Below are 27113 nucleotides of genomic sequence, written 5' to 3'. Positions count from 1 at the left end.
CGCCCGGCAGGTCACCTCTCCTCCCAGGGCCCGCCGCCCCGCCCGCCGCCCAGGCCGAGGCCGCGAGTGCCCGCCGGCCGCTTCCGCTCTCGGCGCAGGCGCTGCAGCTTGGCCAGAACGGAGGGGGCTCAGGAGAGGAGTGGACGCCGCTGGCCAGGATGGTGCTGGAGAGCGTGGCCCGCATCGTGAAGGTGCAACTCCCCGCATATCTGAAGCGGCTCCCAGTTCCTGAAAGCATTACCGGGTTCGCTAGGCTCACAGGTAATCCTCCCCGATCAGCCAGTCCGCATCCTTGCACGCTCGCCAAGCGGGGGAAGGAGGCGTAAAAATCCTAGGGCCAAGGGGCGGAACGGAGTTCGGCGCTTGGCACGTGATCCCCGCGCGCAGAGGAAGGTGGGCGCGCGCAGGCGCAGCTGTCTGGGGAACGCCTGTGAGGCTGCCTCCAGGTTCTTGAAGTGCCAGAGTCTTTTGTCCTCGGAGTTGTCTCCGGTGTCATTCCGTGGCAAGATACCAGGTTTTTGCAGAGAAGGTGCTAGAAGGTGCTGAGTTGGGAGCAGGCCAGTCTCTTTCATCTCCTGCCCTGCTCATCGCTCTCTGTAGCGTACTTGTTTATTTTAAAGCGAGATAAGTCGTCGTTATCTAAGGCCTCATGTAACAGGCAGCCCCAGCTATCGGCTGGGTTGTAGCCTCAGCGTGTGGGTTGGGTGGGAGTGTGTGGGAGAGAAATATAGACTTACACGTAACACGTATATGACCGTTTTATTTAGTTACGAAATTAGGAGATAACCTCCATTCCCTCAGGTTAGAATTGACCTATCATGGGGGTATTTGAGGTCACCTCCGTTTCTAGGTCCCGGGGCCTGCTGAGGGAACTTAAGTTGGAAGAAAGGTACCTTACCCAAGAAAGTATTCGAAGGCCGGTATGGGGGTGAAATCTTAGAAAATGAATTTTAGTGAATATATGTAACGTTCTATACTTAAGGGCCCTCACTTAACCCACAGAACTCATGAGGATTTCACATCTAAAGGATGAAAATCTCCAGAATGCAGTCAGCACTCGGGAGATGGTGTTGAGTTACAAGCATTTCATTGTTAAGAGGGATATTTCTAAACGGAACTCAGACCGAGTTTGGTTATAAGGGGGATATTTCTAAACGGAACTCAGACCGATGGTGAAGACATCAACAAGTATTGAACTCCTGTGTCCTAGGTTATCAGGGAGTGCAAACATTAATTAAGATAATTCTGAGGTAAATAGGTTTGCTTCGCCGCGAACGTTCTAAAGATCCATAGTACCTGACCTAAAATACAGCAATCGCACCGCTGTCTGGTAGAAGAAAAATAAGATTTGTGTAGACTAAAATATAGAACTGATACCAAATTAACCAAATTAGTGAAGGTTATTGGGAGGTGAATTTCAGTCTAAGGAAGATTTTTTTTTTTTTTAATTAAAGAATGCTTTCCCCAAACAAATGTGGTGCTTTGGTAATAGCCCCTCTCAAAGATGAAGAAAACAAACAAAAAGACTCTGGTGGTGGGTGGTCGATAGATTTAGAAGGGATAAACTAGATGACAAATTCTCTTCCAAATCTAGAGATCAATAGAATTATGCTCAGACAGCCGCTCTGTTGAGTGGATTGTGAGATTTTAATATTTTTTAAATATTAAGAGTTTTAGTAGAAAATATGCAATTGAATAGAAAGCATGGCAACAATAATAAACATTAAAAAGGAACATCTAAACATCAGAAGCAATGCAAAAGTAAAATGAAAAACGTTTCACATCAAGTGTTCATAAACATCAAAATCTTTTGATCCTACCAGTTTACTCTGATAGAATTGCAGCAATTCCATACAATTTTGACTTTCCCCACTTCTTTTACTTAAGTAACTTACATATTTTAATGTAATCCTCATTTTTTCCCTGACAACTAAATGCTGATTTTAATTTTAACATCACAATGGGCCTAACTATTCATTCCCTTACAACTGGAAATTAGAAATGTTTCTATTTTTTAAAATTCACTATGTAATAGTTCATTGGCAAGTAAGCAAATACCAGTTGTCATATTTCTCCCTTTTGGATGTCTTCACTTAAATAGCAATACCAGGCCAAAACGGTATTGACCTGGTTTTTGTGACATTTGTACCCTTTTGTCAACTTACCTTCTTACTAATTTGCATAAGTTAACTGTTGAGTTTTTAACGGTCAAGAAAGGAAAACGTCCAATGAATTACGTATATTTTTTCCAGATGGTGGCTGCATTTATATTAGTTTCAATTTTCTGTAAATCAAGTATAATTGAAGAAAATTAGAAAGTATGAAACTAGATTTAATGGCTAGATTTTAGAAGTGTGCTTTCTTTTCTGGAGGATCCCTAGTGTCAACAAATATTTAATTCCTATTAAAGACATTAAGAAAACTCAACCAAAACTTTTTCCCTCTTAAATCAAGAATATATAGTAACTTCCTCTTTAAAGTTGTTAAATATTTAATATGAAGACTGATTCTCAGAAATAATGACCATTCTGAGAAGTATTTTAATAACATACATTTAACTTAAGTCCCATTACAATGTGGCTATAGGTAATAGTTCTCATTTTATTGCTGGTTTGTTTAGGAAACATGAACATACCTGTAATAACTGGTTTATGAAAAAAGAGATAGCCCTTTTTGGATTGGACAAAACAATTGCAGGGTTTATTTTGGAGTATTATAGAAGAAAAATTTCAGTGGCTACTTTCGACTCTTGGTCTCCCATTCTGAATAGATTGTAGTAGTTAATGACATTTGGCTTTCTTAAATGAGTTACATGTAGAATCCATAAGGTAGACTTTTGTTAAAATAAAAACCTGGAAGACAACTTTTTAGCAATTGTTTAAAGTGTCTAGGAGACCAAAAAATATTTCCATTTTCTTTTATGAAAATTGGAGCAAAAAACAATAGAGTTCACATTATTATTGCCTACATTTCCTTCCCTATTGAAATTAGCTTTTTTTTTTTTTAAAGCAATTGACTCTTTTATGATGACTCTGCATTCTTAGAAAACACATGGAGATCTTTAATGACCATATACTAGTTAAGTACAGGCAATTCTTACCTATCAGAAACAACTTATCTGTCTTTGTTTGTCACATTTTCAAGAGTGAGGCGTTCAAGATAAATTATTGTGAGTATCTAATTTATGTTTAATTTAGGTTTTTGTTTTGTTTTGTTTTGTTTTTTGAGAGGGAGTCTCTGTTGCCAGGCTGGAGTGCAGTGTCAGCTCACTGCAACCTCTGCCTCCTGGGTTCAAGCAATTCTTATGCCTCAGCCTCCTGAGTAGCTGGGACTACAGGCGTGTGCCACCATGCCTGGCTAATTTTTTGTATTTTTAGTAGAGATGGAGTTTTACCATGTTGGCCAGTCTCGTCTTGAAACTCCTGACCTCAGGTGATCCGCCTGCCTCGCCCGCCCAAAGTGCTGAGATTACAGGTGTGAGCCACTGCGCCCAGCCCTACCTTAGGTTTTAAGTGGTAATAGTAAAGCCATGCATTAAATGTATTTTATCTTTTCAATAGTTAATAAATAGAAATAATTTCTGTGTTTAGCTACAAATGATAAATGAGAAAATACGTTATAAAATAACCAGCAACCAAGCTGCCATTGTTATTTTTATGGTATCATAAGATGATATGGCTATATTATATGTAGATGTTTGAAAATTTGAAATGGAAAATTTCTGTTCTAGTTTTATGGAATGTAATTCCTCATTGAGATCCGAGTTTGTCTATGGGTACATTAAAAAAATGTTTTAATAATAGTATTTATATGTCTTGAATAGGTGTTATAGCTAGCCTGTATCATTATATATAATAAAAGGTTAAACCTAATTCTGTTTCCCGAAGGAGATACTTCGTTTTAACCGTGTCTAAACTTTCAGAAAATTTATGTTAAAATTGCTAGCTACCATATTAGTCCGTTTTCATACTGCTATAAAGAACTGTGCAAGAATGGATAATTTATAAATGAAAGACATTTAATCCACTCACAGTTCAGCATGGTTGGGGAGACCTCAGTAAACATACAATCATGGAGGAAGGTGAAGGGAAAACAAGGCATTTTCTTCACATCATGGCAGGAAGAAGTAGTGCCGAGCAAAGGAGGAAGAGCCCCTTATAAAACCATCAGATCTCATGAGAACTCACTTAGTATCACAAGAACAGCATGGGGGAAACCACACCCATAATCCAATTACCTCCACCTGGTCTTTCCCTTGACACGTGGGGATTATAATTCAAAATGAGATTTCAGTGGGGACACAAAGCCTAACCAAATTAGCTATTCAAGTTGCTTTGAAATTTTCTTTTCTGACTAGATTTTGGCTTTCTTTTTTGAAAAAGGGTTTCACTCTGTTGCCTAGGCTGGAGTGAAGGCGGCATGATCTTGACCCACTCATTGCAGCCTCGACTTTGCAAGCTCAAGCGATCCTCCCACCTCAGCCTCTTGAGTAGCTGGTACTACAAGTGCATGCCACCACATCTGCCTCATTTTTTTGTATCTGTTTTTAGAGGCGGGGTTTTGCCATGTTGCCCAGGCTGGTCTTGAACTCTTGAGCTCAAGCTATCCACCCACCTCAGCCTCCCAAAGTGCTGGAATTACAGGTGTGAGCCACTGCGTGTGGCCTAGATTTTGTTTCTCTGTTGGTGCTGGTTCTTTCATTCTTCCTTTTTGGTCCTGTTATTTATCTTAATAGTGGGATACGTGGACGGCTGAGGCAAGATAATTGCTTGAGTCGTGGCACTGCATTCTAGCCTAGGTGGCAGAGCGAAACCATCTCTTAGAAAAAACTGGATAGCATTAGGAGATATAACTAATGTAAATGACAAGTTAATGGGTGCAGCACACCAACATGGCAGATGTATACATATGTAAGAAACCTGCACATTGTGCACATGTACCCTAGAACTTAAAGTATAATAATAAAATTTTTTTTTTATATGGGACCCAAAAGTCATTATGAATATTAGGTCCTTGCTCAGTATTGAGCTTGATAAGAAGATGAACAACTCATATTTAAAAACTGGCAAAACAGGCCAGGTACAGTGGCTCATGCCTTTAATCCCACCACTTTGGGAAACTGAGGCGGGCAGATCACTTGAGGTTGGGAGTTCGAGACTAGCCTGGCCAACATGGTGAAACCCCATCTCTACTAAAAATACAAAAATTAGCTGGGTGTGATAGTGCACACTTGTATTCTCAGCTTCTCAGGAGGCCAAGGCAGGAGAATCATTTGAACCCAGGAGGCGAGGTCGCAGTGAGCTGAGATTGTGCCACTGCTCTCCAGCCTGGGTAACAGAGTGAAACTCTGTCTTCAAAAAAAGAAAAAAAAAATTGGCAAAACGGAAAAAAAGAACAAAATCTTATCCTTTGCAGCAATATGGATGCAGCTGGAGACCATTATCCTAAGGAGATTAACAGAGAAATAGAAAACCAAATAACACGTACTCTTACAACTGGGAGCTAAACATTGAGTATTCATGGACATGAAGATGGCAATAGTAGACACTGGGAACTGCTAAAGGGGAGGGAAGCAGGAGGCCAGGGTTGAAACTATTGGGTACTATGCTCACTACCTAGGTGAGAGGATCAGTCATACCCCCAACCTCAGCATCACACAATATACTCGTGACAAACCTGCACGTTTACCCCCTCAACCTAAAATAAAAGTCGAAATTATATTAAAATATTTTAAAAAGGAAATTTGGGCACACGCAAAGGGAGAACACCATGTGAAGATGGAGGCAGCGATTGGGGTGATAGGCCTACAAGCTAAGGGACACCACAGCTTCTCTCTCAGATCCTCCAGAAGGAACCAGCTATGCTGACACCTTGATTTTTGACTTGTCGCCACTAGAACTGTGAGTGAATACGTTTCTGTTGTTTTAAGCTAAAAAAGAAAACGAAAATGCAAGCACAAACACATTGTTCTCTGCAGTTTAGGGAATCCTAGTAGAGACTACTGTTCACATTTATTCTCTCTTCTCTGCTTTAATGCCACTGCCTTAGTTTTATCTCAAACTATTTTCTTCCAGACTATTTCCATGGATTTCCAACAGGTTGTCTTGCCTTGTCTTCTTCCACTAGCCCTCTCCGCTATTCCTGTGGCTCTCTAATCCATCTTCCATCTGATATCAGAGTGACTTCATAGGTGAACAATTTCCTAGTTAGGTTAATATTCATATATTTCAGTGGTTTCCTGTTAATGCACAGGGTAGATTCCTACTTACCTGTTGAATATCAGAGCTTGTCATCATATGGCACCTGTTTAGTTCTACAGTTCCCTTTCATTAAATTCTGGCAGTACTGTGGTGCTTAGTTTCCCAGACACTTAATGTATGTCATATCTCTGTACCTTTGCCTATGCAGCTTCCTCTGCATGGAATGAAGCTCCTCCTCCCATATTCCCATGAACTTCTGTACTCTTCATCTTTCAGAAACCTATTTAAGTATCAAAACCTGTACAGTTTTTGCTCATCCCAGTAAAGAGTGAATAACTTGTACCTCTGCGTTGCTTCTGTATGATTGCTCATACTACACAGTACTATAATCTTTTTTATAGGTCTGTATTCCATTCTAAATGGCAAGCTCCTTTCTGATAGGGACTGTGTTTTATAATTTTTGTATCTTCAGTATGTGTCCCATTACTTGACACATGAGAGTGAGGTATTACAATTTTAGAAAGTGCTGAAAGTTTTTTTCTTAAATATTTTAAGTAGTCTTCCTGTATTTTAACTTATACTGTTATTATTCATAAGCCATGAACAAAGGCAAATAAGTCCAGACCTTGTAGGAATTATCTCAAATGCCAGTTTATTGGAGTACAAACTCAGGTAGGCTAAAACTTACTGAAGTCTTGGTTTATGTAAGTCTCTGTTAAAGGGTAGGGAGTTAGGAATTTTTTGTTTAGTTGGGGAGGAGACAAATATTTACCTAATTATATAGTTTTAAGGCAGAATGCATAAATAGTTTGATTTGTGTTCTGTAGTTTTTACTGAGTGGGTTCCTACTTCATTCATTTCTCCCAACAATCCTATGAAGTTAGGAGACTCTTTACTTTTCTCTGTGCCTTGAAAATTCTGTTCCCAAGTGCTTGAGCTCCTGGCTTCTCATTCTTTTGGTCTCTGCTTAAAGGTTCTTTTTTCAGAAATCTTCCCTGACCCCTTACCTAAAATTGCAGCCAACCTACTGCTTTGCCTCAGGTTAGTTTTTCTCTTATGTCATCCTTTATTTCCTTTATAACAGTTACTACAGTCTGTGATCATCTTGTTTATTCACTTGTTTATTGTCTCTCTCCTCTGAAATATATACCCTATGAGAGAAGGGACCTTATCTAACTATTAGCTGGTATCCCCACATAGTGCAGTTTGTGGAGTGTGGTGGGTACTAAGTAAATACTGTTGAACAAATGAACTTACATTTGTTATTCCTGCTTTACAGACAAAGGAAACCTGGTTCCAAGTATATGAAAATCTGAATTTACACCACAGATAAACTGAATTAGTTGTTTACTGAAGTCCTATTCTGTGCAAATTACTAAGCACTGGTTACATAGAGATAAATAAGACAGCTACTGTATTTGCAGTTAGCACAGTATCTCTACATAGTAGGTGTATTAGTCTGTTTTCACACTGCTATAAAGATACTACTCAAGAGGCCAGGTGCTGTGGCTCACACCTGTAATCCCAGCACTTTGAGAGGCCGAGGTAGGCAGATCACGAGGTCAGGAGATCAAGACCATCCTGGTCAACATGGTGAAACCCCGTCTGTACTAAAAATACAAAAAAATTAGCTGGGTGTGGTGGTGCACACCTGTGATCCCAGCTACTCAGGAGGCTGAGGCAGGAGAATCACTTGAACCCATGAGGCAGAGATTGCAGTGAGCTAAGATCACGCCACTGCACTCCAGCCTGGTGACAGAGTGAGACTCCATCTGAAAAAAAAAAAAAAAAGATAATAACCAAGAGTGGGTAATTTATAAAGGAAAGAGTTTTAGTTGACTCACAGTTCTGCATGGGTAGGTAGGCCTTAGGAAACTTACAGTCATGGTGGAAGGGAATGCAGACACCTTCTTCACAAGGCAGCTGGATGGAGAAGAGTGAGGAGTGAAAGGACAAGAGCTCCTTATAAAACCAGATCGCATGCGAACAGCATGGAGAAACCACCCCCATGATCCAATCACCTCTCACCAGTTTCCTCCCTCAACATGTGGAAATTATGGGGATTATAAGAGGTGAGATTTTGGTGGGGACACAGAGCCAAGCCATATTATTCCATCCCTGGCCCCTCCCAAATTTCACATCCATTTTGCATTTCAAAACCAATCATGCCTTCCTGACAGTCCTCCAGAGTCTTAATTCATTTCATCATTAACTCAAAAGTTCACAATACAAAGCCTCATCTGAAACAAGGCAAGTCCCTTCCACCTATGAGCCAGTAAAATAAAACACAAGTTAATTCCTTTTAAGATACAATGGCAGTACAGGCATTGGGTAAAAACACGTATTCCAAATGGGCGAAATTGGCCAAAAGAAAGAGGCCACAGGACCCATGCAAGTCTGAAATCCAGTGGGGTAGTCATTAAATCATAAAGTTCCAAAATGTTCTCCCTTGACCCCGTGTCACATCTGGAGCACACTGATGCCAGGGTAGGCTCCCATGGCCTTGGGCAGCTCCTTCATGGGCTGGCATTGAATGCCTGCAGCTTTTCTGGATGCATGGGGCAAGCTGTTGTTAGATCTACCATTCTGGGGTCTGGAGCAGGTAGCTGCCTTCTCACAGGTCCACTAGGCAGTGACCCAGTGGGGACTATGTGTGAGGGCTCCAACCCCACATTTCCCCTTTGCACTGCCCTAGCAGAGGTTCTCCATGAAGGCTCCATCCCTGCAGTAGACTTCTGCCTGGACATCCAGGTGTTTTCATACATCCTTTGAAATCTAGGGTGAAGTTCCCAAACCTCGATTCTAGACTTCTATGCACCCGCAGGCCCAACACCACATGGAAGTCACCAAGGCTTGGGGCTTGCACCCTCTGAAGCAATGGCCCAAGCTGTATGTTGGCCTCTTTTAGCCATGGCTGGGACACAGGGCATCAAGTCCCACTACTGCACAAAGCAGCAAAGCCCTGGGCCAGACCCACAAAACCATTTTTTCCTTCTAGGCCTCTGGGCCTGTTAAGGAAGGGCCTGATGTGAAGACCTCTGACATTCCCTGGAGACATTTTCCCCATTGTCTTGGTAATTAATATTTGGCTCCTTGTAACTTACGCAGATTTCTGTAGCCAGCTTGAATTTCTTCCCACAAAATGGGTTTTTCTTTTTTTTTTTTTTGGCAGGGGAGGGACAGAGTCTCCCACTGTCACCTAGGCTGCAATGCAGTGACACGATCTCAGCTCGCTGCAGCCTCCGCCTCCTGGGTTCAGGTGATTCTCCTGCCTCAGCCTCCCGAGTAGGTGGGACTACAGGCACATTTTGTATTTTTAGTAGAGATGGGGTTTTACCATGTTGGCCAGGATGGTCTCGATCTTTTGACCTCATGATTCACCCTCTCAGCCTTCCAAAATGCTGGGATTACAGGCGTGAGCCACCAGCACCCAGCTGGGTTTTTCTTTTCTATTGCATTGTCAAGCTGCAAATTTTCCAAACTTTTATGCTCTGCTTCCCTTTAAACCTAAGTTCCTATTTCAGATCATCTCTCTCTCAAGTTAAAGGTTTCATAACTCTCTTGGGCAGGCACAAAATGCCACCAGTCTGTTTGCTAAAGCATAGCAAGAGTGACCTTTGTTCCATTTCCCAATAAGTTCCTCATCTCCATCTGAGACGACGTCCTTGATGCTATTGTGCATATCACTAGCAGCATTTTGGTCAAAACCATTCAACAAATCTCTAGGAAGTTCCAAACTTCCCACATGTTACTGTCTTCTGAGCACTCCAAAGTGTTCCAACCTCTGCCAGTTACCCAGTTCCAAAATTGCTTCCACATTTTCAGGGTGTCTTGATAGCAGTACCCAACTTTCTGTTGTAGCAATTTACTGTATTTTCACACTGCTATAAAATAAATAAAAACATAAAAATACTACCCCAAACTGGGTAATTTATAAAAGAAAGAAGTTTAATTGACTCACAGTTACGCATGACTAGGGAGACCTCAGGAAAGTTACAATTATGGTGGAAGGGGCACCTTCTTCACAAGGAGGCAGGAGAGAAGAGTGAAGAGCAAAGCAGGAGGAGCCCATTTTAAAACCAGATCTCATGAGAACTCACTCTCAGGAAAAAAGCATGGCGGAGATTGCCTTGATTATCTAATCACCACCCACCAGGTTCCTCCCTTGATGTGGGGAGTATGGGGATTACAATTTGAGATGAGATTTGGAAGGGGACACAGAGCCAAACCATATTAGTAGATACTTAATAATTATATAGTAAATATTTAATTTTATAGTAATAATTATATAGTAAAAAACTGTTTAACGAGAAATTGATTTCTTCTTTCAGAAAATGTTTAGTAAGCACTTAATAAAAATCAGAAAGGGGGGACTGACTGGAAAGGTACTACAAGAGCAAACTTTCTGGGGCAATGGAAATATATTTTGTCTTAGGTGGTGTTTATAGGTCCATATAGTTCCAAAACTCATCAAACTGAGTGCTTACCAAACACAGAGCTTGGCCAGGTGCCGTGGCTCATGCCTGTAATCTCAGCACTTTGGGAGGCTGAGGCAGGCAGATGGGAGTTTGAGAGTCTGGCCGACATGTGAAACCCCATCTCTACTAAAAATACAAAAATTAGCAGGGCGTTTGGCAGGCGTCTGTAATCCTAGTGATTCGGGAGGCTGAGTCAGGAGAATCGCTTGAACCTGGGAGGCAGAGGTTGCAGTGAGCCAAGATCATGCCACTGCACTCCAGCCTGGACAACAGAGTGAGACTCCATCTCAAAAAAGAAACACACACACACACACACACACACACACACCACACACAACTCAATAAAGTGAACTGTAAATTACACTTCAAACAAAAGTAAGTTAAATAAATTGAGCCAGACATTATATAGGCACTGGGGACACAGGTGATCAGACAAATAAAGTCCCTGCCCTTGTATCTCTCTTTTTCTTTTTTTTTTTTTTTTTTTGGAGACAGTCTCTTCTCTGTCTCCCAGGCTGGAGTGCAGTGGTGAGATCTGGCCTCACTGCCACCTCTGCTTCCGAGATTTAAGTGATTCTCCTGCCTCAGCCTCCTGAGTAGCTGGGATTATAGGCACATGCCACCGCGCCCAGCTAATTTTTTGTATGTTTAGTAGAGACGGGATTTCACCATGTTGGCCAGGCTCGTCACAAACTCCTGACTTCAAGTGATCTGCCCACCTCAGCCTCCCAAAGTGCTGGGATTACAGGCGTGAGCCACCACACCCGGCCCCCTTGTATCTCTTATATTGTGATCGGGGAACATGATAGGTAGATGCAGCCATTAAAATTTATGTTTCCAACTGATATTAAGAAATTGGGGAAATAATATAATAATCTGACATACCATTAAGTAAAAAATACAATATAACCTTATTTTTAAAGCATTTACAGCCTATGTATTTACATACTGAAAAAGAGATAAATTTACCACATAAATACATCAATGTTATTTTTTATAATCCTAAAACAAAAATAAATGTATGCTGAATAAAATACATCATTTTATACAAAAATTTGCTTGGTGTGGTGGTGCACGTCTATAATCCCAGCTATTTGGGTGGCTGAGGCACAGGAATCGCTTGAACCCAGGAGGCAGAGGTTGCGGTGAGCCAAGATCATGCCACTGCACTCCACCATGGGTAACAGAGTGAGACTGCCTCGTTAAGAAAACAAACAAACAAACAAATTATTTTGAATTATTTTATTTGGTCAGGCATGGTGGCTCACACCTGTAATCCCAGCACTTTGAGAGGCCAAGGTGGGCTGATCATCTGAGGTCAGGAGCTTGAGACCAACCTGAGCAACAGGGTGAAACGCCATCTCTACTAAAATACAAAAATTGGCCGGGTGTGGTGGCATGCACCTATAATCTCAGCTACTCGGGAGGTCACTGAGGCACAAGAATCGCTTGAACCCGGGTGGCGGAGGTTGCAGTGAGCTGACACTGCACTCCAACCTGGGCAACAGAGTGAGACTCTGTCTCAAAAAAAAAAAAAAAAAAATTTTATTTTGCACATTATTTACAGTTAGTAATATTTTCCTTTCAAAGTATCTAAAATATCTGTAATAGCTGAACATATATCAAACAGATCCAATGAGACTAGCACAGTTTAAATTTTTTTTAAAGTTTCTTGATTTTTCTGTATTTTATCTTTCTTCATATAAAATCAGCCTTAATTGACAGAGAAATATTCTACATACTCATTCATATGTGGGAGCTAAAAAAGTTGATCTCAGGGAGATAGTCAAATAGTAGTTACCAGAGGCTAGGAAGGGTAGGGAGCAGAAAATGAAGAGAGGTTGGTTAATGGGCACTATAGTACAGTTATCCAGGAAAAGTTCTAGTATTCAACAGCATAATAGGGTGACTATTGTTACCAGTAATTTTAGTGTATATTTCAGAATAGCTAGGAGAGAAAATTTGGAATGTTCTCAATATAAATAAATGATAAATGAGGTGACACATATCCCAATTACACTGATTTGATCATTACACATTGTATGCATGTATCAAAATATCACATGTACCCCATAAATATGTACAGTTATTATGTATCAGTACAAAAGTCAGTACAAAAAAATCAAGCGTGGTGGCTTATGCCTGTAATCCCAAGACTTTGGGAGGCTGAGGCAGGCGGGTCACTTGAGGTCAGGAGTTTGAGACCAGCCTGGCCAACATAGTGAAACCCCATCTCTACTAAAAATACAAAAATTAGCCAGACGCTGTGGTGTGCTCCTGTAGTTTCAGTTACTTGGGAGTCAGAGGCAGGAGGATAGCTTAAGCCTGGGAGGTGGAGGTTGCAGTGAGCCAAGAGTGCACCACTGCACTCCAGCCTGGGCAATGGAAGTGAAACCCTGTCTCAAAAATAAATAAATAATACAGTTAACTGCAAATGCCATGTGAGTTTAGAAAAAGTCATGATAGTAAATATCATTTTAATGTAGTTAGTGAATAAATTCGAGTAGGTAAGCATTTGCATATTCAGACGTTGGAAGGAATAGTGGAAAAGGTAAGTCTTAGGTATGTTAATGTTGATCCAAGTGTGCCTGACTCGTGTCATTACAGTAGATTTTCCTGGTGCATTGAAAAGAAATAATTTCATATCTAGGTTTTAGAGGACCTGCGTAAACACAAACTTTGAATTTTGCATTCAGTATAGTTAATTGGATTTAAGGATGTTTGTCTCCAGGTTAACTACTGGGATTGGCACACGTGTCCACATGCAGAGTAGTTAATCTTGTGCAACCAGTTTAAGTTTTTTTATGCTTATGAACTTTTTAAAAAAATTTAGTGCCTACAACTTTATTTGTTCCAGTGATATTTGTACTTGGCGGGCTATCAAGTTACGATGCTCTTGGCCATTTTTGCTTCTGTTTTTCTATTTCACCTTATACCTAGGATAAGTACCAGTGTGGCTATTGCAAGGGACTCTGCTTATTCTTTCAACATGCAACTTTAGGGACTAGGAGGGAGTTCATTTTGTGTTGTCAGTAGGTACAGTATCTAGGACAGTGAATCCTGTAAGTTCAAATGTATAATTAAGTGAAAAGTTGACCTTGAGATTGTCCTTTTCTCTGACCAAAAATGAATAAAGGCTTTTGCAATACATAAAAATAATAAAGAAATAATAATTTGGAAAAAAAAAGTAAAAATAAATAAACAAGGTTGTCATCTTTACATTTGCATTCGCTTGCTTTTTGATAAATTTAAGCTTTTATGACTTCTAAAATATTGTAATATATACAATAATACTTAATGTTATTCCACATTGAACAAACATTTAAACTGCTGTTTCAAGTTACATACTGAATACCGGGGCCAAATGCGAGCTAAGACATTCATTGCCTAGAAGATAAGTGTAAATACAAATAACAGAACAATATGGTGAGTGAGAAAGTAAGTGACATTTGTGCTTGTTCATTCCATCTGTAAGTCAGTCATTAAACATATATGAGGCATCTACTTTGTGCCGTGAAGAGTAGAACAGAATTTCTTTTCTCATAGATTTATAGAAGAGACAACTTTAGAAACAAGTAATTACAGTAGTGTGGTAGCAGAAACATGAGGAATGCAGCTTGGAAACACAGGAGGAAGTGATTGATTCTGCTTTGTGAAATTGAGGAAGACCTCAGGAGGAAGTAATATTTGACTCTAGTCTTGAAGGGTCTATGCAAATTAGTCAGATAAAACAGAAGGAACTCCATGTGCAGAGAACTCAGAAAGGCTGCTTACTAGACAATAGCCCTGACTGGCTTCAGGTACACGAAGAGACCATATTTGTGGGAGTTGAAGCTGGAAAGGTAGTCTTGCCATTCTGCGGAAATGGCACTTTATAGAGCCAATGATCTGTAGCAGCACTGTCCAGTAAAACTTTGTGGTAATGGAAATGTTCTCTGTACTGTTCAATATGGTAGTCACTAGTCACATGTAGCTAGCTGTTGAGCCTCTGAAAGGTGACCAGTGTGTCTTAGAAACAGTGTTTTACATTTTACTTAATTTTAGTTTATTTACATGTGAATAGCCACGTGGTTTTTTTGGTTTTGTTTTGTTTTTGAGATGGAGTCTTGCTCTTGTTGCCCAGGCTAGAGTGCGATGGCACAATCTTGGCTCACTGCAACCTCTGCCTCCTGGGTTCAAGCAATTCTCCTCCCTTGGCCTCCCAAGTAGGTGGAATTACAGGCACCTGCCACCACGCCCGGATAATTTTTTGTATTTTTATTAGAGATGGAGTTTTGCCATGTTGGCCAGGCTGGTCTCGAACTCCTAACCTTGTGATCCACCCTCCTGAGCCTCCCAAAGTGTTGGGATTATAGGCGTGAGCCACCACACCCAGCCCATATGTGTATATTAACCACGTTTTCAATTTTCTGTATTTTATTATGCTTTAATATTTTTTAGGGGCCTTGTTGGCTGTGGAGACTATTTAATTCCTAGAGATACTAAATAACTTGCCTGTGAGCATGCCTTTCATATGCAAACCAACCAATCCAAAACCCATGCCCCCAACCACCTCCTTTATCTAATCCCTTACACATGAAGTCAGTATCTCTCCTGTCCTAAATCACCCCAGGGATAGGTAGAAGACAACTAGGGACCATTATAGAACCCACTGAAATTATTCAAGCTACCCAGTCCTAAACAGTTTCCTGCCTTGCCTTTTCCGTGGAAACCACAATAAAGGCCTGTGCCCATGCTTTTTCCCTTTCCTCTTTCTTCCTCCTAATCAACCCTAGTACCTTCTTATGTGGCCCTGCATTGCATAGTGTATCTCTTCCTCTTGGGAACTATAAGTAATAAACTGTTATTTCAAGACAGTTTCTACAAGCCTATTGGGTACAAATCTAACAGTATGGCTAGTGGTGCCCATATTGAGTAGCACAGATCTTATACATAGGCCCCCTTCTCCCCCAAAAAACAGTTCTGTGTCATCTCCAGAGCTTTAGTTCACTCAAAGTACCTATTTGGGTGTCTCCACTTTGGTTATGAGAATGTAACAGCCAACATGGCAGACGAAGTTCATACTTTTACAGAGTTTTATTCTGGTAACTACAAGATTATATTCTCGAAGATTTTTGCCATATAGCATTGTCAAGTTATTTGGCAAAATATTTTTTCCAAAGAAGTTGCTCGTACTTCCTCACCAATCTCTATAATCTCTGAATAAAAGCTACCATTTATTGTGTCTTCTTTGCCAGCCATTCTTACAGCTGCTATCTATGCAAATGGTAGATAAATAGGTTTTTTCATTTAGATTTCTTTGGCATGATGTTATATCAAAAATAATTCCATTTTGGAAGGGTTCATATTAAGTCTTTCTTTCAATAGTTAAATAGTACTATTATCTCTTGAGAGTAGTTTTACCAAGAGAGGAACAGATTTTAATTTTAGATCTATTGGGTTTCATTCATGATAACTGACAATAGGCTTTGGATTTAGGCTGTCCTGGACTAAACCTGCTTAGGCTATAGTTTTCTCACATGTAAAATGGGGATAATAATGATACCTACCACATATAGTTGTTTAAGCTAACATAGTGTTAAATGAGCTAGGGCCATTATACTCTTAGCATAATCTGTTCATTTATCTTTAATGTTTATTAGCATGCGTTAGCATATTATTTCCTATTTTTCTCTTTTCTCAACTAAGCTATTTCTACATAGTGCCTAGCAAGGTATCAAAATAGGCATTCAGTGAAGGAAGTTAACTGATAATTCTATAAGAACAGAAAGGAGCCCATCAGAGGCAGGGCGCTAGCAGACATTTAATAAATGTGTGTTGAAACATTTATCTTGGTTTCCTGGTATGGGGAACTATTGCATAGGCATAGGGACTACTGCATTTATATCACTTATATTCCCTGTCCCCTTAAGACAGACTGGGTACTCCAAAAGGCTTTAAGTGAAGTTTATGGAATGAGATGTATCTTAAAATGAGAACATTCAACATAGAAAGCTTCAATTTATTCTTTAAAATTGTAGCTTTTACACAACATTTCAGTGCTCTTTAGCAACATTTACCAAAAATGTACCTTAAAGCATCAGAGGACATGTTCTCTCTGATAATATGAATCAGTGGTAAAAATTTTGCAGATATTCTGTAGTATGATTTTAGATATAGTATTAAGGAGATAAAAGTTAAAATGTTTTCTTAACCTATAAAATATATCATACATTGAATTTTGTTTATAGTTATAGTAATCATAATTTCTAAAATAAAAATAGACAAACACAAATAGACTTGATGTAGACAATGAGATAGGATATTTGAAATGGAACCTATGTCTTTTTTTTTTTTTTTTTTTTTTTTTTGAGACGGAGTCTCACTCTGTTGCCCAGGCTGGAGTGCAGTGGCCAGATCTCAGCTCACTGCAAGCTCCGCCTCCCAGGTTCACGCCAGTCTCCTGCCTCAGCCTCCCGAGTAGCTGGGACTACAGGCGCCCGCCACCACGCCCGGCTAGTTTTTTGTATTTTTTAGTAGAGACGGGGTTTCACCGTGTTAGCCAGGATGGTCTCGATTTCCTGACCTCGTGATCCGCCCGTCTCGGCCTCCCAAAGTGCTGGGATTACAGGCTTGAGCCACAGCGCCCAGCCGGAACCTATTTCTGAAAGTTAGGTTTCTGGTTTCACTGGTCTCAAATTATAAATAAAATAAGGTGGTCTTTGGTAGAACTGGCTTTATTGTGTTATTCACAGTTTTATGGATCCATTAGAAAGGAATTAATGTGAAAAGTAACAGATAAAGAATAAGCTCAAGGATGAAACTAGACATGCTATTTTGAATTCTTTTCCAAGAGCACTGCAGATTCTGACAAATCTACATATTTAGTTTCAGAATGGCTTCGGTTATTGCCTTTCCTTGGTGTACTCGCACTTCTTGGCTACCTTGCAGTTCGTCCATTCCTCCAGAAGAAAAAACAACAGAAGGATAGCTTGATTAATCTTAAAATACAAAAGGAAAATCCGAAAGTAGTGAATGAAATAAACATTGAGGATTTGTGTCTTGCTAAAGCAGCTTATTGCAGGTGTTGGCGTTCTAAAACGGTAAGATGTCTGTTTACATGTACACGAAAATTTTGCAGTGCTAGGATTGTTTTGCCTCTTAAATTCCCAGTTTTGAAGTTCTTTAAGATGAAAGAATTTTCTGTAACATTTGATATTGAAAGACCATATTCCTAAATTGAAGTTTTCATGTCATGATAGATACTACCTGCATTAGAAAAGTTGGAACAGCAAAGAAAAATAAAAATCTCATGCTTTCACAATGTTTGGCATTTATCTAGAGTAACATGTATTTTAAAATACACATTGTTTGAGAGATGACATAAGGTTTAGTGGAAGAAAGCTTTGGTGTCATAGTAAATAGTGGTCAAATACGATACTTGTCACAGTATGAGTTTGGTTGGACAAGTTACTTAATTTTTAATCTCTAATCTTCAGAGTTAGTTTGTTTTAACCTGATACATCAACATTACATATTTTTGAGAAGTGAGATGATGTATGTAAACTGCTTTAATAATGTGAGTTAGTAAATGGTAGCCTCAATTATAGATGATTTTTAATGTGGGAAGGAGTTTGGAGTGATAAGTACTGTAAGTAGTTGACAAAATCTGTTTTCTTGTACTTGGTCATAGATTATTTGAGGTTTTAAGTACAGTATTGTTCATCACAGCTTTGTAATAGCAAAATTTCTATAAACTAAATATCTGATAAAAGGGAAATGATCATGTTTTTAAAGTATGTATAATGACATGAGATCCTGATATAACATAAGTAAGAAAGCATATTACAGTATGATCCCAATTTTGTTTAAAAAATGAATACACACAGGCCAGGCGCAGTGGCTCACACCTATAATCCCAGCACTTTGGGAGGCCGAGGCAGGTGGATCACAAGGTTAAGGTTTCAAGAACAGTCTGACTAGCATGGTGAAACCCCGTCTCCACTAAAAAATACAAAAAAAATTAGCCAGGCATGGTGGCACGTGCCTGTAATCCCAGCTACTCAGGAGGCTGAGGCAGGAGAATTGCTTGAACCCGGGAGGCAGAGGTTGCAGTGAGCCGAGATCACACCACTGCACTGCAGCCTGGGCGACAGGGCGAGACTCTGTCTCACAAAAAACAGGAAAAAAACAATACACACAGTAAATGCAGAGGAAAAAATATACCAAACTGTTAATTATTATTACCTATATCTGGATGGGTTATGAGTAAATTTTTTAAAATTTATTTTTATTTATTTATTTTTGCGGGGGACAGAGTCTTGCTCTGTCACTCAGGCTGGAGTGCAATGGCATGATCTCGGCTCACTGCAACCTCTACCTCCTGGGTTCAAGGAATTCTCCCAGCTCAGCCTCCTAGGTATCCAAGACACAGGCACACACCACCATGCCCAGCTAACTTTTGTATTTTTAGTTAGAGATGGGCTTTTGCCATGTTGGCCAGACTGGTCTTGAACTCCTGACATCAAGTGATTTGTCCATCTCTGCCTCCCAAAGTGTTGGGATTACAGGCGTGAGCTACTGCACCCAGCCTAAAATATATTTTTGTTTTCAAAAATTGTGTGGTATGCATGAGTTTTATAGCAAGAAAAAATTATAATTTATTTTGAATTAAATTCCATTTTTTTAAAATTAAGCAGTAGGTGAGCTCGAAATTTAAACTCCACAAATGACCAAGAACTTATTTGATTCCCTTTTAAACCTATTGTCTGTTTTAGTCAATCATATGGAATCATTCACAGGTTTTTATTTAAAATCTAAACCAAATAATGAAGTAACTGTTTAAATTGTTAGATTTTGAATATGGTTCAGTTGGATATAGAATGTAACTATTACTCAGGAAAATGATCTGATTTTTTTAGCAAGTGATATGCTTTCTTTCTGAGAGCATTTCACAAATGTTTCTACCTAATGAATCATATTTTAAAAATAACACTTGTAATTCTTTTCTTTTTAGTTTCCTGCCTGCGATGGTTCACATAATAAACACAATGAATTGACAGGAGATAATGTGGGTCCACTAATACTGAAGAAGAAAGAAGTATAATAATAATATTATAACAATATTTTCTCATTCTTTGTGTATAGAAAATTTTAAAATGGTGGTCTTAATTATTACTGCTGGTTGAACAATTATCTCTTCCAATTTATTTTCTTGCTGCACTGCACTACTGTTTGTATTTGATCCTTTGTATATTCAGTCACTTAATTAGAAATTAAATTGTCAAGCCTCTTATTCTGACTTCAAAGAATTAATGTATCTTCCAACAATAAAATCACTTCTGATTTTAATTTAGGAAAACCTAAATTGTGGCTATGGATCCAAAGCTGTTTGTTTCTTTGAATATCAATATTTTCAACAGGATCTTGTATTTAAAATTCCCACCTACATTGTTAAATATTTTTTTTTATATCTCTTTTGGTTTTGATAATCTGAAGTGTGTTTTTCTTCTTTTGGCCTCCCAAACTTCATTTGTTTAGATGAATTAAGAAAAATATTGCCATCAAGAATTACTTGTGTTTTCACAGAGATAGACTCTACTTTATAGAGATTGTTGTGTATTTAATATGAATATCCTAACTTTAGAAAAGAAGTAAACTGGATATAAAAAGTTCCATTGAGGAACAGTTATTTACAGCATAAAAGATTTGTTTACTTTACAAAAGGCTTGTGTCTGTGTGTGTGTATATATTTTAAACTATTTGACTCAGTGACAGCTGGGGTGGAATGGCAAGAACACTCACAACCAAAGTCATGGGCTGCTGCAATTTGAAGATCAATTAGTAATAAACATAAGACATATTAATTCATATTAAAATGATAGTTCAGTGTTGTGTGCTTACATGGACATTTTTCTCTTTTTAACACTATAAACCATTAAAATACAGTCATCCCTTGTATACGCTGGGGACTGGTTCCAGGGCCGCACGTATACCAAAATCTGCCCATACGCAACTCCCACAGAAAGTCTTGCAGAACCCATATGTAGAAAAGTTGGCCCTCCAATTGACCCTCCATACACAGGAGTTTCACATCCCATGCATGAATGCTGATCTGTGTGACCTCACCTGCTTTTGACTGAAGAAAGTATGCACATAAGTGTACCCACCCAGTTCAAACCCACGTGTAAGGGTCAACTGTACAAAAAAGTTTGCACAATAAATGTACTGGAGAATCTTTAAAATGTTTGTACTTTTTAATCCTACTATTATGAGTCTTCAGTTCCATCTTACATTACTACTCTCATAATAGCTATCCTTAGCCAGGTGCCATGGCACAGGCCTGTAGTCGCAACTGCTGGGAAGACTGAGGTGGAAGGATAGCTGCAGTGCAGGAGCCCAGGAGTTCAAGGCCAGGCTGGGCAACATAGTACTCTGCCTCTGCTGGGCTCTGTAGGGAATCCTTTCTGTTCTGAAAGAGTTATCATTTAACCCCCTTCACTGAGTGTGTTTCTGAGACCTTGCTAGGCACTATGGAAACTGCTTAGTTGAGAAAAGACAAATACAAAAGCTTTTCTTTAGTCTATTTAAGATACAATTCATTCAGTTCACTTTGCTTTCTTTTTATAAGAAGGTACAAGAGGCAGACAGAGGTAATCCTTCTAGAAATAAAACTAATGGTTATTGAGCACTCGTATGTACCAGACACTACACTAAGCATGGTACTTGGGTTTTTCATTTATTACATGTAATGTCAGGTTCAATTATATGATCGTAACTTCTTCATGACCAGCAGCATGTATTTTAAAGTTAGAAATGTAGTCTGGTTTTTGAGAAGTTTTGCAAGGTGTATGTCCAAAATTGTTGTTCTTTCCTCACATGTCAGTGGGTGATAAATACAGCATTACTCTCACTTATTTGGGTATTTTTTCAGATACCTTTTCTTCAACACTCTTAAGGGGCCTCACTGTCAGATTAACCAATTATTTTTCCACAGCTGGTCACAAGACTTTGGAAAAAATCCACCTCACCAAAATGTTGGATATCCTGCTCTGTGGTCATGAAATGGTTTTCTTTTTGTAAAATCTATCACTGCATCTCACAGCAAGTTGTTTTCACACATGTTCTAGTGGTTCCCATAACTTAGGTTTCACAGGAGGTAAATTTACTAAAAACGAGGAGACTAAAATGAATGACTAACTTTTAATTTTGTCAAATAACATTTTAAAAATTGAAAATCAATTATCTCATAAAAGGTCATTTTAATACCCCAAAAGTAAGATGGTTATACTCTTAGAATAAAGACTTTTTCCCTGCCACATTTTCAGTTGTTAAAATATGCTAAGAGCTATGCCCACATCTTTTCCTACCTGTTCAAATTTTTCAGAAGCCTAGGGTTGGTAGTAAGCTGTTGCTTCAATAACTCCTTCAAATAAGCATTATCAGTTTCCATTACTTCTTGTAAACTTACGCAATTTTATCTTGTCCATCTTTAAGAAACAGACATCTAATAACCAAATGTATTTGAACTGATACAATATAAGTAACTTGTAGAACTTGAGGATAAGTGGTAAAAGAAAACAAAGTAACTTGGTTCTTGAAATACATGTCTTGAGTTTCTAGAGCCTTCAAAATACAGCCCTGTTGTTACTGTGTCACATTATGATTGTTTTGAGGGCTGCTTCTGCTTACCTAGGAAACTACTCATGCCTTACTCAGCAAATGAGCACCACCATTACATAAACATCAGGTATCCAAAAGTGTTAGCAGGCTTGAGGTATGAATGATTCATTCATATGGGTAATTAAGCAAGCTGAATTATGGAAAGCACCTCAAAATTCACACAATTCAGCTTTGAGTTCAATGCCAAATAGGATGATTCATTAAGTTGCCTTTGTATTTTGTAACCTAATTTGTTAATAAGTTACAGGAAGCCAATTACGCCAGCTGCTGATCTATATATATATAGTTCTACCTTCCTCATTGTGATTCCATAGTCTTCCAATAGAAATGTGCTATCAGACTCTGTATAGAGAGTTTATAAATTCCACTATTTAACAAGGTTCTTAAGAATTTAGGTGGATGTTTTATTTGATACCTGCCAAAGAAACCTAACTAACTATAATACTTCACCCATTTAGAATTCAGCTGTGGCAGCATAACCAATCTGGAGAGACAGGGGAGATGTTACTAATGCTTGTACTCTATTCAGAAGTGAGTGCCTCATTGGTTTGGGGCAGTGACTACACACCCGTAATCTCACACTTTGGGAGGCTGAGGTGGGTGGAGTACTTGATCTCGGGAGTACCATACCAGCCTGGGCAACATGGTGAGATCTCATCTGTACAAAAAAATACAAAAATTAGCAATGCACAGTGGTGCACCCATAGTCCCAGTTACTTGGAAGTCTGAGGCACAAGAATCTTGAGGAGGCTAAGGTTGCAGTGAGCCAAGATCGTGCCACTGCACTCCAGCCTGGGCAACGGGAGTGAACCCCTTTCTAAAAAAAAAGACTCAAATGTATTGTGGCAGAAATCAGTACGAACTTCATAGGACAGGAGGAAACCAATATAAACATCTCAGCATTGTGGGAAATTTAACCCATGGAAAGTAGGGCTGAATTAAAGACCATTTTGAAGGCCAGGAAAAGCAGATAATTTAGATATAGTCTAAGTATGAAATCATTGATAGATCCAGAACAAGGGAATGATGTATGTGTTTACATATTACATCCACTTTATTAACAATTTTCCCTCTGTTAAACTAATATTGACTAACAGTAGTCTAGGTAAGTCAAGTTCAAATTAAATGGTAATTGAAAAGTCTTCTTTTTAAAAAATTTTTAATGGTAGTGGCAGCAGTTACCCAGAGTCCATTTATTCTTACTTCACATTGAATTCTAACAAGTTTGGTTATCTGATTTCTGCTTCTTAACAAATCACACGTATCAAAAAGGTCTTGCAGAAGGGATGAACTATAAAATGTGACAGTTGACAGCAAGGCAGGGGAACAAAAATAAATTTAAGGTGGACATTAAAAGCAGAGCAGCTTGAGACAATTTATAGGATTCTGCATACAACCGTCTCTGAGGACATTACTGTGATCAAATTATACAAGTGATGTTTAGTGATGAATTAGAATCAAGATAAGTAGTATGTGTTATTTTAAAAAGGCAGGATATGTGTCGAATTCAGTGGTAACAATTTCCCCTTAGCTATTTAGTTAAAAGCTTAGCGCTTAACATGTTGGAAAATTTATGCATAAAATATATTGACTTATTCCTTGATGATTGGAGGCTTTATCACAGGAAGTTTTCCCATTCAATTGAAACATTTTTCAAGCTTAATGACTATAATTTACTACATAATTTATTTTGTTAAAATTTGAGGAAAACTAAAGCAATAGCAATTTAAGCCATAATAAATTTTGTTAGATGACTTCTTCCACTTTAGGGAGAATTAAAAACCATATGTGCAGCAGTTCTGTGACTGCCCCAACACCTAGTTGGCCATATAGTCCCTTTGCACCACAGAGGTTGGATTATAGAATATGCCCAAAGCTGTTTTGTTTTGTTTTAAATATGCTGCATCAACTGAGGTTGTGTTATAGTTTGTCCTAACAGTCTTTTACTGGAAACGTGCTATATTTGATCATGTTCAGCAAGTAAACTAATTTTGTCTACTTTCATGTATTTTGAGACAAAGTCTGGCCCTGTCACCCAGGCTGGAGTGCAGGGGCACGATCAGAGCTCACCACAGCCTCAGCCTCTTGTGCTCAAGCGATCCTCCCACTTCAGCCTCCCAAGTAGCTGAGACTACAGTCATGCTTCATCATGCCCAGCTAATTTTTTACTTTTCTAAGAGACAGAGTCTCACTATGTTACCCAGGCTGGTCTCAAAGTCCTGGACTCAAGTGATCCTCCCTGCGTCAGCACTCCCAAAGTGCTGGGATCGCAGGCGTGAGCAACCATGCCTGGTGAGTTTTATCTTACAGAAATCCAATTTATTAAAGTCATGTTGTAGCAAGCATCATTTTAATATAAAAAGTGTACAGTTCATATTATTAGCCATTGTATTGTGTAATTTTATATTAGTTATGGTCTTGAAGGATATTGAAATTCTGTTCAGAAAGACTATGTTTTTCAACCAGAGATGACATCACTCTAATTTTCCTTTGGTTTAAATGCTTGATTCTTTGCTTACAAAATTTCTATTTTGAACAATTAATGGTGAGAGAGTATATTTGTGATACTGTTTTCTTAGAACCCTGTTGTCAGATAGATCAGCCATAATGTTAACACATTTCTGATCTCTATTATAAGGCTGTAATTTTCCAAAATAATATAGAAAAGGAGAAAAGGGTAGTATATTTCATAATTACTGAGATGAAGCCTGTACTAGTGAGAAAATAAAAATGTCAACAAACAATTTATTAAATTTTCAGATTTCTTGTAATTTTCTATCACTATCCCTCATATATTTCTCTGCATGATCACACTAAGGATATAAATTAGTCACATCCATTCAACAAATTAAGAAACTCAAAACTCACAAGTACAATCTTCAACTCTGCAGAATGCTACCAAGAAGTAAAATAAGATGAAGGTAGAAAGATTCTCTTTGAGGGCCAGCTGCAGTGGCCCACACCTGTAATTAATTCCAGCACTTTGGGAGGCCAAGGCGGGTGTATCACCTAAGGTCAGGAGTTCAAGACCAGCCTGGCCAACATGGTGAAAACGCATCTCTACAAAAACTAGCTGGGCATGATGGCGGTGCCTGTAATCCCAGCTACTCGGGAGGCTGAGGTGGAAGAATCACTTGACCCTGGGAGGCAGAGGTTGCAGTGCACCAAGGTTGTGCCATTGCATTCCAGCCTGGGCCACAGAGCAAGACTCCACCTCAAAAAAAAAAAAAAAAAAAAAAGAAAGAAAGAAAGATTCTCTTTGAAATGCTGCATGCAACTGTATAGCAATACATTGGAAAATCTAAAGAAAATGGGTAATTTTCTGGAAAAACATAAATGACCAAAACTAATCTGAGAAGAAATTTAAAATGTTAATAGACCAGTTACAAAGAGGAGAATGTAAAGTGATTTTTTAAATCCTTAATTTAGAAAGTACTAGGATTGCAAGGATAATTCCAATGTTATTTAAAGTATCCCAAATTTTTTTAAAAAAGAAAAACCAATTCATTTCCCATAGGCAGTGCAGCATTAATATGAAAACCTGATAAACATAAGACAAAACAAAACTACGGGCCAGGTGCAGTGGCTCACACCTGTAATCCCAGCACTTTGGGAAGCCAAGGCGGGTGGATCACTTAAGGTCAGGAGTTCGAGACCAGCCTGGACAATATGGCAAAACCCCCTCTCTACTAAAAACACAAAAATTAGCTTGGCGTGATGGTGCATGCCTGTAATCCCAGCTTGAACCCAGGAGGCGGAGGTTGCAGTGAGCCGAGATCACGCCACTGCACTCCAGCCTGGGCAACAGAGCAAGTCTCCGTCTCAAAACAAAAAAACAAAAAAACCAAAACTATAGACCAATCTGACTTATACATATGAATGAATATTCTAAATAAAAACCCAGCACTGTTATCAAGAATTGCAACAACAAAAAACAGTAATAAACTATGGCAAAGAGCATTGTATTTCAGGAATTCACGGGTATTTCAATATCAGTTAAGTATATTAATACAATTACATAAATGACATCAAAGAAGAGAAAAATGTGATTATATCAAAAGATGCTGAGAGGGCTGTTGTCAAGATTAAACATCCACTCCTAATGAAGATTCTTTACTAAAATAGAAATTGAAGGAAAGTGTCTAAACATAACTGTTATTTATGAAACACCTACAAAACAAGTATTTTAAATCATAAAACAATGTTTCAATTAAAACAAGGAACTAGTAGGAATAGCTACTGTCATTATTTGTTATTAAAGATTATCTTGGCGGATCCATGAATGTAACAAGATTTTTAAATGAAATAATCAGTATAAGTATATAGAAGACTTTTTGTGGATATGATTATATGCCTAGGAAATCATGGAGATTAGGAAAAACAGAATTTTCAAATATTTTAAAGAGGAATATTGGTAAGGTATTTGGAAATAATATAATAAAACAAAATATATTAGCAATAGGCACCTTGAAATGTTAATGGTAAAAATATTCACAATAACAAAAATAATAAAGGTAAAATAAATTTACCAAGAAAAGTAGAAGATCTATAAGAAAAAAACTATAAAAATGTTACCAAAAGCTATTGAATAAGAAACACATGAGGCCAGGCACAGTGGCTCATACCTGTAATCCCAGCACTTTGGGAGGCTGAGGCAGGTGGACTGCTTGAGCCCAGGAGTTCAAGACCAACTTGGGCAAATTGTGAAACTCTATCTCTAAACAAAACAAAAAACTAGTTGGGCTTGTCGCATGCTTATAGAGTCAGGTTCTTG

General features: G+C 38.7%; 2 protein-coding genes across 2 annotated transcripts in view; one reads left to right on the top strand and one right to left on the bottom strand.

Moving 5' to 3' along the window:
* Positions 1–31: 31 nt before the first annotated feature.
* On the top strand, positions 32–20901 carry CISD2 (CDGSH iron sulfur domain 2). The gene is made up of 3 exons (XM_009207268.2): positions 32–261; positions 17546–17760; positions 19674–20901. The coding sequence occupies exons 1-3, from the start codon at positions 159–161 to the stop codon at positions 19761–19763; spliced, it is 408 nt and encodes a 135-aa protein (XP_009205532.1). The 5' UTR covers positions 32–158; the 3' UTR covers positions 19764–20901.
* The window catches only part of SLC9B1 (solute carrier family 9 member B1), a 149711-nt gene continuing 140142 nt past the window's right edge, over positions 17545–27113 (bottom strand). Inside the window, exons 16-18 of the transcript XR_004182743.1 lie at positions 22908–22997; positions 22027–22146; positions 17545–17619 (exon numbers count right to left, since the gene is read on the bottom strand). The gene's annotated coding sequence lies outside the window, so the exon portion shown is untranslated. The remainder of the gene's footprint in view (positions 17620–22026; positions 22147–22907; positions 22998–27113) is intronic.

This window comes from Papio anubis, chromosome 3 (genome assembly GCF_008728515.1).
Source record: "Papio anubis isolate 15944 chromosome 3, Panubis1.0, whole genome shotgun sequence".
In the NCBI taxonomy this organism is placed as follows: Eukaryota; Metazoa; Chordata; class Mammalia; order Primates; family Cercopithecidae; genus Papio; species Papio anubis.
The sequence above is the reverse complement of the archived record's forward strand: the minus strand, read 5'-3'. Positions and strand labels throughout refer to the sequence as shown.